The sequence below is a fragment of the Siniperca chuatsi genome, linkage group LG17 (genome assembly GCF_020085105.1).
Source record: "Siniperca chuatsi isolate FFG_IHB_CAS linkage group LG17, ASM2008510v1, whole genome shotgun sequence".
Lineage (NCBI taxonomy): Eukaryota > Metazoa > Chordata > Actinopteri > Centrarchiformes > Sinipercidae > Siniperca > Siniperca chuatsi.
In genome coordinates, this window is record NC_058058.1 from 3,558,858 (window position 1) to 3,574,943 (window position 16,086).

The 16,086-nt window shown below is 43.4% G+C and overlaps 1 gene segment (V, D, J or C); it reads left to right on the top strand.

The window, feature by feature from the left end:
• Positions 1–1,232: 1,232 nt before the first annotated feature.
• LOC122864734 lies at positions 1,233–1,784 on the top strand. The segment is given in 2 exon segments: positions 1,233–1,345; positions 1,453–1,784. Coding segments are annotated over 2 exon segments (423 nt in total).
• Positions 1,785–16,086: the final 14,302 nt, after the last annotated feature.

Below are 16,086 nucleotides of genomic sequence, written 5' to 3' on the forward strand. Positions count from 1 at the left end.
ATGAGATAATTTCTGTTATGAACTGGCGATCTATAAATAAAATTGAATTGAATTGAATTGTTTTCTACATACACAGACTTTGTTGTCATCACTTTCATTGGGCATGTTATTTAAAACATTCCTGGGGTTAAAATCTTAGGTCACAGTCATGTTGTATCACTTTATGCAGATGATATCCTGCTTTTTATTTCTGAAATTCTTATATTTATTCAGATATATAAAACTTACCATCATTTCTAGGTACAAAATAAATCTATACACCATATCAATTAGCAGACTTCAGTGATACAAGATAAATGGGTGGTTTTCTATTAAAATGCTTTAATCATTATGGGTATTGTTACCAAAGTTCATTAAAGTCATTAAGGTCATTAAAGTATTAAGAAGTGAATTTTAAGACAGGATAGTCTTGTTATTTTTGTGGCTTCATACCTATCTAACTAGTGTTTCTAATATGAAGTGTATGGCGAAGAAAAACAACATTAAAATATGTGTCACTTTTTAAAATATAAACCAGAAGGAAATGACTATTTGATGATTTTTATTATTTTGAACCCTTAAAACCATTAAAAATACAGCAAGCAAGAAAACATTAATGTTGAAATGTGTAATGAGAGAACCAGAGAGAGGGACTGAGAGCAGTAGCAGAATAAAACCTGTAGCAGAGTCCCAGTGAGTCAGGTCAGAACTGGGAACACTGGTCTCTCCTCAGTGTCTCTGAGAGCGGAGTCTGAGAGCCCTGGGTGGCCTCACAGGTCACAGAGCCCACCTTCCTCCACTGGTCAGCAGTGAGCCTCAGGGTGCTGCTCCAGCTGTAGTGGCCGTCCTTCTCCAGCACCCCGGGGCTCCTGCTCTCCTCCCACCATCAGGGTGGGGACGACTCGACCCACTGCAGAGAGAGAGAGATTAATAAAGTTTATATGAGGGAAACTAAACTCCACCCTGTTGGTTGCAGCAGAATGTAGAAAATAAAAGTTACACTTTTAGTGCGTCAAGATTATTTTTGAAGTGGATTTTAGTCTGGTTAACGACACTGGGAAGCCTTCAAGAATTGTTGTAAATACATCAAATTTCCAGATACAATAATAAAATAAGAATTGATCCATTAATAGACAGCATCATCAGAGTCCCTGTTGGAGTCAGTCAGAGCATTTCCATAGAGAGCCACTTTGCATCAGCAGCACCATGCTCCAGTGCTCTGGGAGAGTTTATAGTCCTGAGAGTTGAACACTGGATGACTGACAGCTGTCCTTCATGACAACGGAAGCCACAGAAATCCTCCTCATCAAAAACATGACTTTGATCTCCGTCCTCATCTGGACTCTCCTCTGCTGCTGCTTCACAGGTAAAGTCCAGAGAATCAAGCTCCTCTCCTCCGTGAACATCCGTCCCTCTGAACTGAAGCCGACAAAACCATGACGCTGCTTTATGTTTTTGTCTCTGTATCCTCAGAGTCCAGAGGCCAGGTCACAGTGACTCAGCCTGGAGCAGTGAGCTCTGCTCTGGGAGGCTCCGTCTCCATCAGCTGTAGGACCAGTCAGAATGTTTATGTTTCGAGCAACAAGCACCATTTAGCCTGGTACCAACAGAAAGATGGAGAAACTCCTAAACTCCTCATTTACTATGCTAGCACTCGAGCATCAGGGATTCCAGGTCGTTTTACAGGCAGTGGATCAAACTCTGACTTCACTCTGACCATCAGTGGAGTCCAGACTGAAGACGCAGCAGTTTACTACTGTCAGAGTCGCCATTACATCAACAGTCAGTGGTTGTTCACACAGTGAAAAGCGTCGTACAAAAACCTCCCTCCTTCAGTCAAACTGAACAGAAACTGAAGTGACTGCTGCAGCTGGAAGCTACTGCAGAGACTGATACACTTCACTGAGGACACACACACACACACACACACACACACACTTCATCAGTTAGATTAAACACTACACAATTCACACAATTTATGTTATATCAAGACACACAAAGTAGAGCGGCACTAGAGACACTCGACAACAATATGAATTGAGAGTGTGACTGTCCAGTTCAGAGACATTATAGATGATGAACATCTGGCAGAGCTATCAGATCTTACATGTATTACACAGTTGTATCATTTGTTCATGACACCATAAACTAAAATGTTAAAGTCCTATGAATCTTTCACTGAGACACACTCTGTCTCTGCAGATTTAATGGATTTCAGACAACAACACAGGACAGCAGTTTTTCTTTTAATAATAGACATGGACATAACTTATTTGATGAATTTGTGTTTATTAATAGTAAATACTGTCAGCTCTTTCAGTAAGTCTTTTGGTGAATCAGTACCCTGATATTTTAATATTCTTGGAGGAAAATGGCAGATCTAAGGTGCTGTATATAACTCGATGTGGACGATCAGCTGCTTTATATCTGTGGGGAGAGAGTGAGATTAATAAAGTTTATACGAGGGAATCTAAACTAAAACTTACAAATACAGTATTTTCTTCATACAGAGTAATGCAGAGTAGTTTTATTCAATGAATTGATAAGAATGCAGAAAATAAAAGTTACACTTTTAGTTCATCAGGATTATTTATTGAAGTGGATTTTAGTCTGGTTAACGACACTGTGAAGCCTTCAAGAATTGTTGCAAATACATCAAATATCCAATGTCAGACCCAATAATAAAATAGGTATTGATCCATTAACAGACAGCATCATCAAAGTAATCCAAGTCCCTGCTGGACTCAGTCAGAGCATTTCCATAGAGAGCCACTTTGCATCAGCAGCACCATGCTCCAGTGCTCTGGGAGAGTTTATAGTCCTGAGAGTTGAACACTGGATGACTGACAGCTGTATGGAACATACTGAATATTGGGGGGACAGCCCGGCGGAGTGTTAGTGGAGACATTGGAGGAGGGAACAGAATTCTCTGACCATTGTATGGGATTAATGAATACTTGCCGGGGTATGATGGGTTCTGGGTCTTCCGTGATGCTTTCTGGAGCGTGTAGACGGGAAAGTGCATCAGCTCTCAGGTTCTTGGATCCAGGGCGATATGTGATGTTGAAATGGAATCTAGTAAAGAACAAGGCCCAGTGTACCTGGCGCGGGTTGAGACGTTTGGCTCTCTTGACATACTCTAGGTTCTTGTGATCTGTTAACACGGTGAATGGGTGTTGAGCACCCTCCAACCAATGTCTCCATTCCTCTAGTGCCAACTTCACAGCCAGTAGTTCACGGTCACCGATGTCGTAGTTTCTCTCCGCCGGGCTGAGTTTCCGAGAGAAGAAAGCACATGGGTGGAGTTTGGCTGGATCTCCCTGTAGTTGTGAGAGTACCGCTCCTACCCCCGTAGTAGAGGCGTCCACCTCGACTGTGAAGGGTTTCTCGGGGTCTGGATGGGTGAGGAGCGGTGCACTGGTGAATGCTCTCTTGAGGAGGTCGAAAGCTTCCTGTGCTGCTTGTGGCCAGGACAGAGACTTGGGCTTGTTGTGAAGGAGACTGGTCAAAGGGTGGACTATCCTGCTGTAGTCCTGAATGAAGCGGCGGTAGAAGTTAGCGAACCCCAGGAATCGTTGTAGTTCCTTTATCGTAGTTGGAGGTGGGCCAATTCCTGATGGCCTCCACTTTCCCCTCGTCCATCTGGATGCCACTGCTCCTGATGGCGTAACCAAGGAACTGCACGGAGGATCGATGGAACTCGCACTTCTCAGCCTTGAGGAAGAGCTGATGGCTTCGAGGCGCTCGAGGACCTCCGCAAGCGTGTTGGCGATGGTCTTCCTCGTTACGGAGTAGATCAGGATGTCATCGATGTAAACTATGACGAATTTGTGAAGGAACTCCCGGAGCACCTCATGGATGAAGTCCTGGAAGACGGAAGGGGCGTTAGCCAGACCGTAGGGCATGACTAGGTACTCATAATGGCCGGTGGGTGTTACGAAGGCTGTTTTCCATTCGTCTCCCTCCCGTATCCGGATCAGGTTGTATGCGCTGCGGAGGTCCAACTTAGTGTAGATGGTGGCACCACGAAGTTGTTCCAGTGCAGCAGGGACGAGCGGAAGTGGGTAACGGAACTTGACGGTAATCCGATTGAGTGCTCTATAATCTATGCAGGGCCGCAAGCCTCCGTCCTTCTTGGCCACAAAGAAGAAGCTTGAGGCTGCTGGAGAAGTGGATGGTCTGATATACCCCTGGGCTAGGGCCTCCTCAATATACTCACCCATGGCTTGCTGTTCTGGTAGGGACAATGGATAGATTCTTCGATTGGGCACTGGTTCACCCGGTAGGAGATCTATTGCACAGTCCCATGGCCGATGCGGGGGTAACTGGGAGGCTCTCTTTGGGCAGAAAACATCTTGATAGGCGGTATAGCAAGACGGAATGTCCACTGACTGTTTCTCCTTAGGACTTTCGATGGACGTGGCACACATGGGAAGACCCTGGGAGTTATACGTGGATGGTCGTGGTCGCCGCGGGAAACAGCCGGGATAACAGGACTTGCCCCATTTCAGCACTTCCCCTGTAGTCCAGGAAATGATGGGGTCATGTTGCTCCAACCAAGGCCGCCCTAAGATTACCTCTGCAGTCGATCCCTCCAGAACCATTAAATGCAGTTATTCTTCATGTAGTAGACCTACCCGGAGGGTGATGGGAACAGTAGCTTTCTGAACCCCACGACGGCTGATTGATTTCCCGGTTATGGCAGTAATTCGGTAACTGGTAGACGTGAAGGAAGTCTTGATCTTTAGTTGCCGGCAGAGGGCGCCAGAGATGAAATTGCCGGCTGACCTGGAGTCGATGAGGGCTTGTACTGGAAGGGATAGAGTAGGTGTAACCAGGATGATTCTTGTAGACAAAGGCCTACTACATGGGAGACTATGAATTATTGCACTCACCATAGGTTTAGGTGGTCTCACGGGACAGGTGGCCCTGTTATGTCCTGAGGCTCCACAGTAGAGACACAACCTGTGGGTCAGCCGTCTCTGCCGCTCCGCCTGGGTTAAATGGTTGGAGTCTAACTGCATAGGTTCGGGTTCAGGTTCTGGAGAGCGATGTTTCTCTGGCTGACGGGGATAGTGAGTGTGTGATGGTTGATCCTGGTGTTCCACCAAACACGTCCGCATACGAGTAGCCACCCTAATGGCTAACTGGATAAACCTTTCGAGGCAGATGGTGTCCTCGTATGCCACCAGATGCAATCGTACGCGGGGTTCCAATCCCTGACGGAAGGTGGTGATGAGGGATTGCTCGTTCCAACCGCTTGCTGCCGCGAGGGTTCGGAATTCCAGGGCGTAGTCCTGGATAGACCGCTGACCTTGCTTAAGCTGATATAATTTCTCACCAGCTGAGGAGTCACCGGCGGGTCGTCCGAATACCTCGCGGAAGTGATCTAAGAAACTCGTCAGAGACTGGGTGACGGGTCCGTTTTGTGACCAGATGGACTCTGCCCACTGCAATGCTCTCCCTTGCAGCTGGGAGATAACGAAGGCTATTTTGGAGCGTTCAGTGGGATACAAGGGCGATTGCATTTCCAGGACCAGGGTACACTGCATAATGAATCCACTGCAGTCCTCCGCCGAACCAGAGAAGGGCGCTGGTTTGGCCATGGGACTGGAACAATGCGGAACTGCTGGAGTGACGGGAGCGGAAGCGGAAGCAGTGGAGGTGGACGTGGATGATGGTGGAGCGTTGAGGCCACGGCGTAGGATCTCCACCAGCTCCTGGAAGGGGTCTGTGGCACTCATGTTGCAATCCTGTTGTTAAGGTCCGGTCTTCTGTTACGGAACAGACCAACCCGGAGACACAGGTAAGGTGATTTCGAGGGTTTATTGATTACAGAGATAAATCGAGAGTCTATAAGAGTAGAGAAGATACCGTCCCTTGGATCACTGACGGGAGTGAAGTGCAGGAGCTGGATAGCTGCACACGAGGCGACGGGAACGGGGCCCACACACACTGGAGACAGAAGACACTCCGGAGCCGGGTGAGCACTATTACCCATAGGAGACTGGAGTCGAGTTGGAGGTTAGTAGCGCTGGATGACTGAGAACAAGTAGCGTCGTAGTAGAGTCCGTGGTTAACTGAAGGTAGGAGGCGTAGCTCTGTCCTTCTAGCGAACGAGACCGGACACTGACTGAGGTGAAGGGTGGAGATTTATAGTGGAGAGGAGTGGCTAATTGCCACCAGGTGTGTGCAGAGTCACAGGTGCAGGTGATTAGTATTCTGGTGAGGAGGAACGGTGTGGCTGAGATGAGGTGGAGCCTGGCGTGTCTGTGACAGGTACCAACAGAGAGATGGAGAAACTCCTAAACTCCTCATTTACTTTGCTAGCACTCGAGAATCAGGGATTCCAATTCGTTTTACAGGCAGTGGATCAAACTCTGACTTCACTCTGACCATCAGTGGAGTCCAGACTGAAGATGCAGCAGTTTACTTCTGTCAGAGTCAACACAACATCAACAGTCAGTGGTTGTTCACACAGTGAAAAAGCATCGTACAAAAACCTCCCTCAGTCAGACTGAACAGAAACTGAAGTGAGTGCTGCAGCTGGAAGCTACTGCAGAGACTGATACACTTCACTGAGGACACACACACACACACACACATGCAGACACACACACTTCAGAATCAGAATCAGAATCAGAAATACTTTATTGATCCCCAAGGGGAAACTCTTGTTACAGCAGCTCACTATCATGTCAGTGCAGACAGGAATAGAAGTACTAAGCAAAAAATATAATACACAATAATACAGTTCAGAAAAGCAATTAAGTACCAAGTGGGTATAAGTATAAAATAAAATAAGTGTAAAATAAGATAAGTGTGAGGTACCAAGTGGGTTTACCGGTTGATGATAATAGTAAGGTATAAGGTAATAGTGCATGAACTGTCAAGTTAAGTAAAGCTGATTAAGGTTATAATGAGACAGAGGATATTGCACAGCAGTAATAGAGGTATGAATAAATATCAATATCAGTAAATTGGGAATTTTAAACTAAAATATTGCACAGCAGTATTAACACAGAATATTGCACAATTATGTCAAGTATTGTAGTGATGATAATGATCAATGTCCAGTTTAATGACTTAGGGTCATATAGACTGACACTTAGGGGGAGGAGTTAAAGAGTTTGATGGCCATAGGCAGGAATGACTTCCTGTGGTGCTCTGTGGTGCATTTTGGGGGATGAGTCTTCCGCTGAAGGTACTCCTTTGTTGGACCAGCACGTCATAGAGTGGGTGGGAGACACTGTCCAAGATGGCATGTAGTTTGGCCAGCATCCTCCTCTCTGACACCACCGACAGAGAATCCAGCTCCACCCCCATAATGTCACTGGCCTTACGGATCAGTTTGTTGAGCCTGTTAGCGTCCGCTACCCTCAACCTGCTGCCCCAGCATGCAACAGCATACAGGATAGCACCGGCCACCAGAGACTCATAAAACATCCTCAACATTGTCTGGCAGATGTTGATGGACCTCAGCCTCCTCAGAAAATAGAGGCGGCTCTGGCCCTTCCTGTAAAGAGCTTGAGTGTTCTTAGCCCAGTCCAGTTTATTGTCCATGTTTACTCCCAGGTATTTGTAGTCCTCAACAATGTCCACACTGACCCCCTGGATGGAAACCGGGATCACTGGTGCCTTGGCCCTTCGTAGGTCTACAACCAGCTCCTTAGACTATGTCGCATTGAGCTGCAGATGGTTCTGCTCACACCATGAGACAAAGTTACCCACCACAGCCTTGTACGCAGTCTCATCAACACCGCTGATACTTCCCACCTCAGCAGAGTCATCAGCCTGTTATTCTAAAACATTCCTGGGGTTAAAATCTCAGATCACAGTCATGTTGTATCACTTTATGCCGATGATAAAATGCTTTTTATTTCTAATCCTAAAAATAAGAATTCAGACATTCTTATATTTATTCAGAGACCTGAAACTTAACATCATTTCTAGGTACAAATTAAATCTATACAACATATCTATCTTCATCAAGAGTAGACTAAAGTGATACGATATAAATGGGTGGGTTTTTTGGGTCTCTGTAAAGATATTATAAAGAGTACAGTCTAGACTTGCTCTATAGGAAAAGTGCAATGAGATAACTTCTGGTATAAAATGGCGCTATATAAATTGAATTAAATTGAATTGAATTGGTTTTCTATTAAAATGCTTTAATCATTATGGGTATAGTTACCAAGGTTCATTAATATCAGACAGACCTGCAACGACAATGAAAATCATTTCCCCAGTATTAAATTATGAAGAATTGAATTACAAAAAGGATAGTCTTGTTATTACCGTGGCTTCATGTCTTATACTAACATGTCAGGGTGGGGACTACTCGACCCACTGCAGAGAGAGAGAGAGATTAATAAAGTTTACATGAGGGAAACTAAACTCCACCCTGTTGGCTGCAGCAGAGGAGACTCCTAGTTCTGTTGGGCTCAGTAACCATGGCAACAGACAGGCATCACTGCTGAACCACAGGTTTCTTTACTAAAGATAAAAAGTTTTAACTGTCACACTTTTACTCGGAGGCATATTCTTCATATTCTGAGTTTTATATCGCAAAATTGTCATGGTCAGTCACCCGGCCATGTATTTCCGTAGCTTTTCCCTCTCCCTGTGTGCGTCCTCCATTGGACTGTAGTGTATGTCTGTGTGTGTGCTCCGGCTCTCCGGCTCTCGGTCTTCTACCGTGTGTTTTGTAACTCTGGTTTGCTTCTGCCGCAGACATCCCGCTCGCCGGTGATCTCTGCCACCCTGTTCGCCTGCCCTGTTCCGGCGCTGCCAGCTAACCAGCGGTCTCCCAACTCCTCCGGTGAAAACCCCGTGACTCATACACTACGACAAAAATATTACACATAAGCTGAAGACTGAGGCTTTTATTGTTTTAACTATCTTAAATATTTCTTGTCTCAATCCAAAACCTCATAAATGATGTGTGTGTTCTCTTCATGTAAGCAGGAATCATCACAACAGTCAGGCTTCATTACTGAAACATTCAAATGAATATTTTTGACTCCTGAACTACATTTTCAAACTGATAAATTCTCACAATTACACATGTCGACAGACTTTAAAATCATTAGTCTGGGAGAAAGATAGAATAATAGCCATGCACATTAAATACTGATCAAAAATTATCATTTCTTGAGCCAAAATATTAAAACTATCAAATATTTTCTTCATACAGAGTAATGCAGAGTAGTTTTGTAACATGAACTGATGAGAATGTAGAAGAGAAGAAAAAGTAAAAATTTTTTTGTGAAACAGGATTTTTTTTATTGTAGTGGATTTTATTCTGATTAAAGACACTGGGAAGCCTTCAAATGTCAGACACAAAAAAATAAGTATTGATCTATTAATAGACAGCATCATCAGAGTCCCTGCTGGAGTCAGTCAGAGCATTTCCATAGAGAGCCACTTTGCATCAGCAGCACCATGCTCCAGTGCTCTGGGACAGTTTATAGTCCTGAGAGTTGAACACTGGATGACTGACAGCTGTCCTTCATGACAACAGAAGCCACAGAAATCCTCCTCATCAAAAACATGACTTTGATCTCCGTCCTCATCTGGACTCTCCTCTGCTGCTGCAGGTAAAGTCCAGAGAATCAAGCTCCTCTCCTCTGCGAACATCCGTCCCTCTGAAATGAAGCCGACAAAACCATGACGCTGCTTTATGTTTTTGTCTCTGTGTCCTCAGAGTCCAGAGGCCAGGTCACAGTGACTCAGCCTGGAGCAGTGAGCTCTGCTCTGGGAGGCTCCGTCTCCATCAGCTGTAGGACCAGTCAGAATGTTCAGAATTCAAACTATTTATCCTGGTACCAACAGAGAGATGGAGAAACTCCTAAACTCCTCATTTACCTTGCTAGCACTCGAGCATCAGGGATTCCAGATCGTTTTACAGGCAGTGGATCAAACTCTGACTTCACTCTGACCATCAGTGGAGTCCAGACTGAAGATGCAGCAGTTTACTACTGTCAGAGTCTCCATTACATCAACAGCCAGTGGTTGTTCACACAGTGAAAAAGCGTCGTACAAAAACCTCCCTCAGTCAGACTGAACAGAAACTGAAGTGACAGCTGCAGCTGGAAGCTACTGCAGAGACTGATACACTTCACTGAGGACACACACACACACACACACACACACACACACACACACACACACACACGCACATGCTGTACACAGACAAATTCATTAAGCGGTTTGAACATTTCACCATTATTGCTTTAATTACCAGTGAATATGTATCAAAACAAGTTTAACTACAAAAAAATGATCTTGATGGAAACCAAATTACTTTCTCCGTCACATTTTCTCACCATCCATTCATATCTCATTATAATCTCATGTTCTTATCAATTTTCTGAAGAATATAAAGGCCAACCTGGGACAGTTAATGAGAAAAGGCATCAGCTTTGACCTCAGCTTCATACTGGATCACAGTTTTCTCAACTATTTCCGGTGAAAAGAAAATACAAAGACATAGATCAGCATCAGAAACCTTTGCAATAAAAAAGTCCAAACAAAACCTGTACATCCCTCAAATCACACAAAATATTACTTTAAATATGTAATACTATGTTATCTAAAGAAAAGCTCAAAATCAACTGAAATCATAAAAAGGCAAAAGACATAAGTGATCTACTTAATATGACGAGATCTACATAAATAACTCTAACTGTCGATATATAAAGCAATGCACTAACACATTTTCCCCTACATGCAACTCAAAAACCCAACAAATACACTGTGATTAAAGTTCATTCTTGACCATGGAAACACCAAAACGATCTGCACAACTTCCTTCCACTAACTGTTGTGAAGCTTTCAATCCTATCACATGATCTTCCTCAGCAGATGGAGTTGCCCAGTTGTCATTGAAATGTAGATTTGTAGAAGTTCTTGTATTTCAAATACATGGGCCGGACGTGACCATCCAATAGGCCGGGGGGGTCTAGTTTCTAGAGCACCTCCTCTTTTTGCATTCATCACATGGGATGGAAATAAAGTACCGTTGGTTCAGCACGTCGATCAAAGATCCGTAGGTGTAAAGCAGGAAGCCCTGCACAATAAGGATGTGAGTCTCCTCCTCCTCCTCCTCATGGTCAGGCTTTGGGACATCTCAGTATCCAGGGTGTTATTAACGCCATATACAGAGTAATGCAGAGTAGTTTTCTAACATGAACTGATGAGAATGTAGAAAATAAAAGTTACATTTTTAGTACTTTTTTTACTGGAGTGGATTTTAGTCTGGTTAACGACAGTGTGAAGCCTTCAAGAATTGTTGCAAATACATAAAATTTCAAATGTCAGATCAAGAATAAAATAAGTATTGCTCCATTAATAGACAGCATCATCAGAGTCATCCAGTCAGAATGTTTATAGCTCAAACTATTTAGCCTGGTACCAACAGAGAGATGGAGAAATTACTAAACTCCTCATTTACTATACTAGCACTCCAGCATCAGGGATTCCACGTCGTTTTACAGGCAGTGGATCAAACTCTGACTTCACTCTGACCATCAGTGGAGTCCAGACTGAAGATGCAGCACTTTACTACTTTCAGAGTGGACACAATATCAACAGTCAGTGGTTGTTCACACAGTGAAAAAGCGTGCTACAAAAACCTCCCTCAGTCAGACTGAACAGAAACTGAAGTGACAGCTGCAGCTGGATGTTACTGCAGAGACTGATACACTTCACTGAGTAAATACTACTGAGTAAGTGTGTAAATGTACACACTTACCCACGCACACACAAACTAAATATGTATATGTCAATATACTTTTAGGAAGAAGGATTTACTAGACATAAGTGTTCTGTATATTCACTACTCATTGCAATATTTAATAAATGCTTGGCTGTGTCGTAATGTACGATCTACGAACCCAAGGATGCAGAACACAGATAGAGGGGTATCAAATGACAATGTCAATCTTTATTAGGATAACACAGAATCACTGGGAATGGGTTTCTTTCTCTAATCCGGTGCCGTCCTCTGCGGCTCTTGGAAGTCAGTGAAGATCCAGGAGCAGAGGCTGGAGAAGCTTATCCTGGACCAACTCGGGTAGAGTGCTGTGTGGATCTGGACAGGAAGTGGACCCGTGGTGTGGAGCAGATGGCGATGTGGCGACTCGGACAGGCAGCGACTCCGATGCGTGGGGCAGGCGATGACGTGTAGGCCTGGACTGGCGGCGATGTGTAGACACGGACAGACAGCCGACCCGTGGCGTGGAGGTGGCTGAGTCCGAGAGGTCTGGCTCAGGGTTGTAGCTTACAGAGTCAGGAAGTCAGCCGGCAAGGCAGTGTGGCTGGCGAGGCAGGTAGACAGGCAGGTAGGAATCCGGAAGGAGACGGGAGCAGCGATCACATGCACAGGATAATTCTGAGGCAGAAGTAGATCACAGTCAACAAATGAGGTAACTAGAAACATTTGCAAAGGTACTTAACTTTTTAAGCACGGCGCCTTAACGCAGTGGTCGTACAAGTGTACGGAGACAACCTGGCGTTGGTGGTGTGGGTGATCCTGGTATTTGAGCTGTGGAGACTGATGGGTAATTGAAGTCAGGTGAGCCGGTGATCAGCAGCAGGCAGGAAACCATGGAGCCAGACCAGAAGACACACAGACAGACACAGACACACATCTAGAGACGAGGCGAGGACACACAAGAAACACAAGGAGAGGAGAGCACACAAGAGCACACAGGGATAGGGAGGACAGGGTGGCTGACTATGACAGGCTGCTTCCAACAGGAAACACATTAGCATCTCAGATGTCTGTTCATTGTCATTGCACCATAAAATCATTTTGTATGCCGATGACATACTATATAAATCACACAACCTGCGTGTTTCCCAGTTATCTCGCCAACCTGACTCCCCTCTTTAATGTATAGCAAAGTTGGTTGCAGACTCTGGAATCCACATATCATCAAAGTGAAATGAAATTGTTAAAACTCAAAAACAAGTACTTTCCTAATAACTTCTAATGGAGTACTACATAGGAGACAATGATGAGTTACTAGAGAATGGACTGGGAGTGGATATACTAGTGAATCATTAGGTAATGATTAGTTCATGAATATCTGCGAATCGATCATACTGACTTTTTTCTTCATGAGTTGTTCCTGTTAAACTACCAGCCGGTGAACAGCACAAAACCAGTAACGGCTCATTTATTACTAATTACTTACACATTACTTACAGTTTTTGTGCACCCCAAGTAAAGTGATACATCGTACTGAGTTAAGTAGTCCTTCATCATTAGCTTATGATTACTTACCCTTTTTGTGCCCCCTCATGTAGATTGGTGCATCATACTGAGTGGTTACTGAGTACGGAATCATTGCTTCATGAGTACCTGTCCATTAGTTAAATATTTCAGCAGTAAGCGACAGTGTTTGGGATTTCCTTTCATTGTTTTCAGATACAAGAACAGCCACAACATACACAGTTGGTTCCACAACTATTAATTTATCTGCAAAAATATAAATATGCAAAACATAGTGTTTGTGTGCTTCAGCAGGAGACACCTTGACGAGTGCTGCTGGTGGTCGCAGGGGTAAACCATAGACTGTATTAACGCACTAATTTCTGCAGCCTGCAGTTCAGTGTGCCCGCCCGTTTCATCTGAAAAACATGTTTAAAAAAACCGTTTTGCCTTACTGCGACGATATTAACACAATATCATTTAGTATGATCGATTTAGCCAACCCTTGCCTTAGGAACACCACGATTCTAATGTTATACCATTAGCGGTTAACATTAGCACTTGGCATTAGCATGTAGCTGACATTAGTTTTTTGCAAGGGTAATAATAGCTTGACATAAGTTAGCGTTTTAGCATTTAACAAGAATCATGTGGGTGTACGTGATTTACCTTTAATCGACTGGTCATCCGTTTCCATGTCTTCCACCAGGGGCGTAGAACAAAATTCTGGACCCAGTACATCAGCATTCTCTAGGGGCCCCTCCCTGCATCCACAGCTATTCATTCCAGTATCTTTGTGGGCACTCCTCTAATGAGGGCCCTGTATACTCAGTCACCATTTCCCCCCCAGACCTAAGCCTATCTTCCACCATGGCTGCCAACAGCGCAGGAGCTGAGTCTTTACACCATGGCAGCAAGCCCCACCCCCAAAGTTCCTGTACTTTTGGAAAGTGCTACCCCCTGAGCAGGGACTTTTTAGGGGGGGTCACAGGCTGGCCCTCTCTGGCGCAACAGCAACAACACATTTTCCCTTATATGCAACCCAGAAACCCAAAAAAAACAAAGAGACTGAAAGTTCATTCTTAATCTTGGTAACAGCAAACCCATTCTCCACAGGGTCCATATACTCACTTTTGTGGAGCTTTCAATCATATCACATGATCTTCCTCAGCAGATGGAGTTGCTCAGTTGTCATTGAAATGTAGATTTTCGAATTCCCATTCCTCTGAACATTTCTCGGACTTCTTGTCCATGTTGGCTTCAAAGGTAAAAGATTCCATGACAACTTGGCAAACTACTTCTGCTGAGGTGTGAGAACAAATTTGAGAGAAACTGAGTTTAGATGAAACTTATATTTTGTCTGTGCTTTATTGATCAACAATAAGGACGCACAGTAAATATTCAGTACATTAGTATAGAGCGTTGAAGACTGCCAGATGTTGATATGGAAATTGTTTTTTTCCTCCTTTGCTGAGCTCAGTAACCATGGTAACAAACAGGCATCGCTGCTGAACCATGGCAACAGACAGGTTTCAGTACTAAAGATAAAGTTAAAAGTGACATTTTGTTCCTCTGATGCATTAATGTTTGCTAAGCAAACTACAAACATATCTGAGTTTTAAAGTAAAAAAATACATTACCTAATATGACAGATGTCAGGTTTATATTGTTTTACAGTGTGTTAAAGATTTCTTGTCTAAAACAGAAAGGACCTCGATGGTGTGTGATTATACTGTTCATTCAAAATGAACACTGTTAACAACTGAGTTACGTATTAAAACTAATCAAATCAAACCTACTCATACAGCATGTTGTTTAAATATAACAGCTATGTTTTAAGATAATCATTTGTAATAAAGTAAAGTACTTGATCAAGATCAAGGAAAACCCATGAACAATACTTGGCCCAGTATTTGGGCTGAAATTTAAAAACTTTTCTGAACATTTTCTTCAGAGAGCATACTTTTTTTGTAATCTTAAAATCTAGAAACCTTTGAAATTAAAATTCCAGTGTAACAAAATGTTTAACTGAAGAAGATTTTAGTCAGTTTGAGACATAATGTGACATACTCAAGAATCACTGCAATTAAATTAAATTCCAATCATCAGCTAAAATATTTCAGTGACGTCTACAGTTATGAAATCAAGCAGAAAAAAAACAGAATTGGGGTTATTAAAGGAGTTAAATGTTCTTATAGTTAACATCTAGTCTGGTTCTCCCTCCCTGTACCACAGTGACAGAAACACGGCTCTCTGACTTCGACAACAACTCACCTAACACATTCACAGTTATGAGGTAAAGTGTTTAACAGTCAGAAACTCCACAAATTTAAAGGTAACCATTTAACCCTTACTAAATTGTTAAATGTCTTCAAAATCTTTTAAATCTCTTACAGTAAAACAAAGGCAAAAGCAAAATTTGTTGGGAATGCACTGTACAACACCGGATAAACATACAAAAATGATCAGAGATAAATATTAACTGCAAAACAACACCTTGACTAGTGATAAAAATAATAAAAATCAATTTGTTGAAACTTCAGTACGACAATGATGTTGATTTCGTGAATTTAGGGGAATTTACACAACAGAGGAAATTCTGAAAAAAAGTTTTATCCACTGAAATTTTTCCAAATTCACATGGAAAAGAGCATTAACACATTCCTAATAAATACTCTGATTAACTGGTTGATCCATTGATTAACAACATCATCAGAGTAATCCAAGTCCCTGTTGGAGTCGGTCAGAGCATTTCCATAGAGAGCCACTTTGCATCAGCAGCACCATGCTCCAGTGCTCTGGGAGAGTTTATAGTCCTGAGAGTTGAACACTGGATGACTGACAGCTGTCCTTCATGACAACAGAAGCCACAGAAATCCTCCTCATCA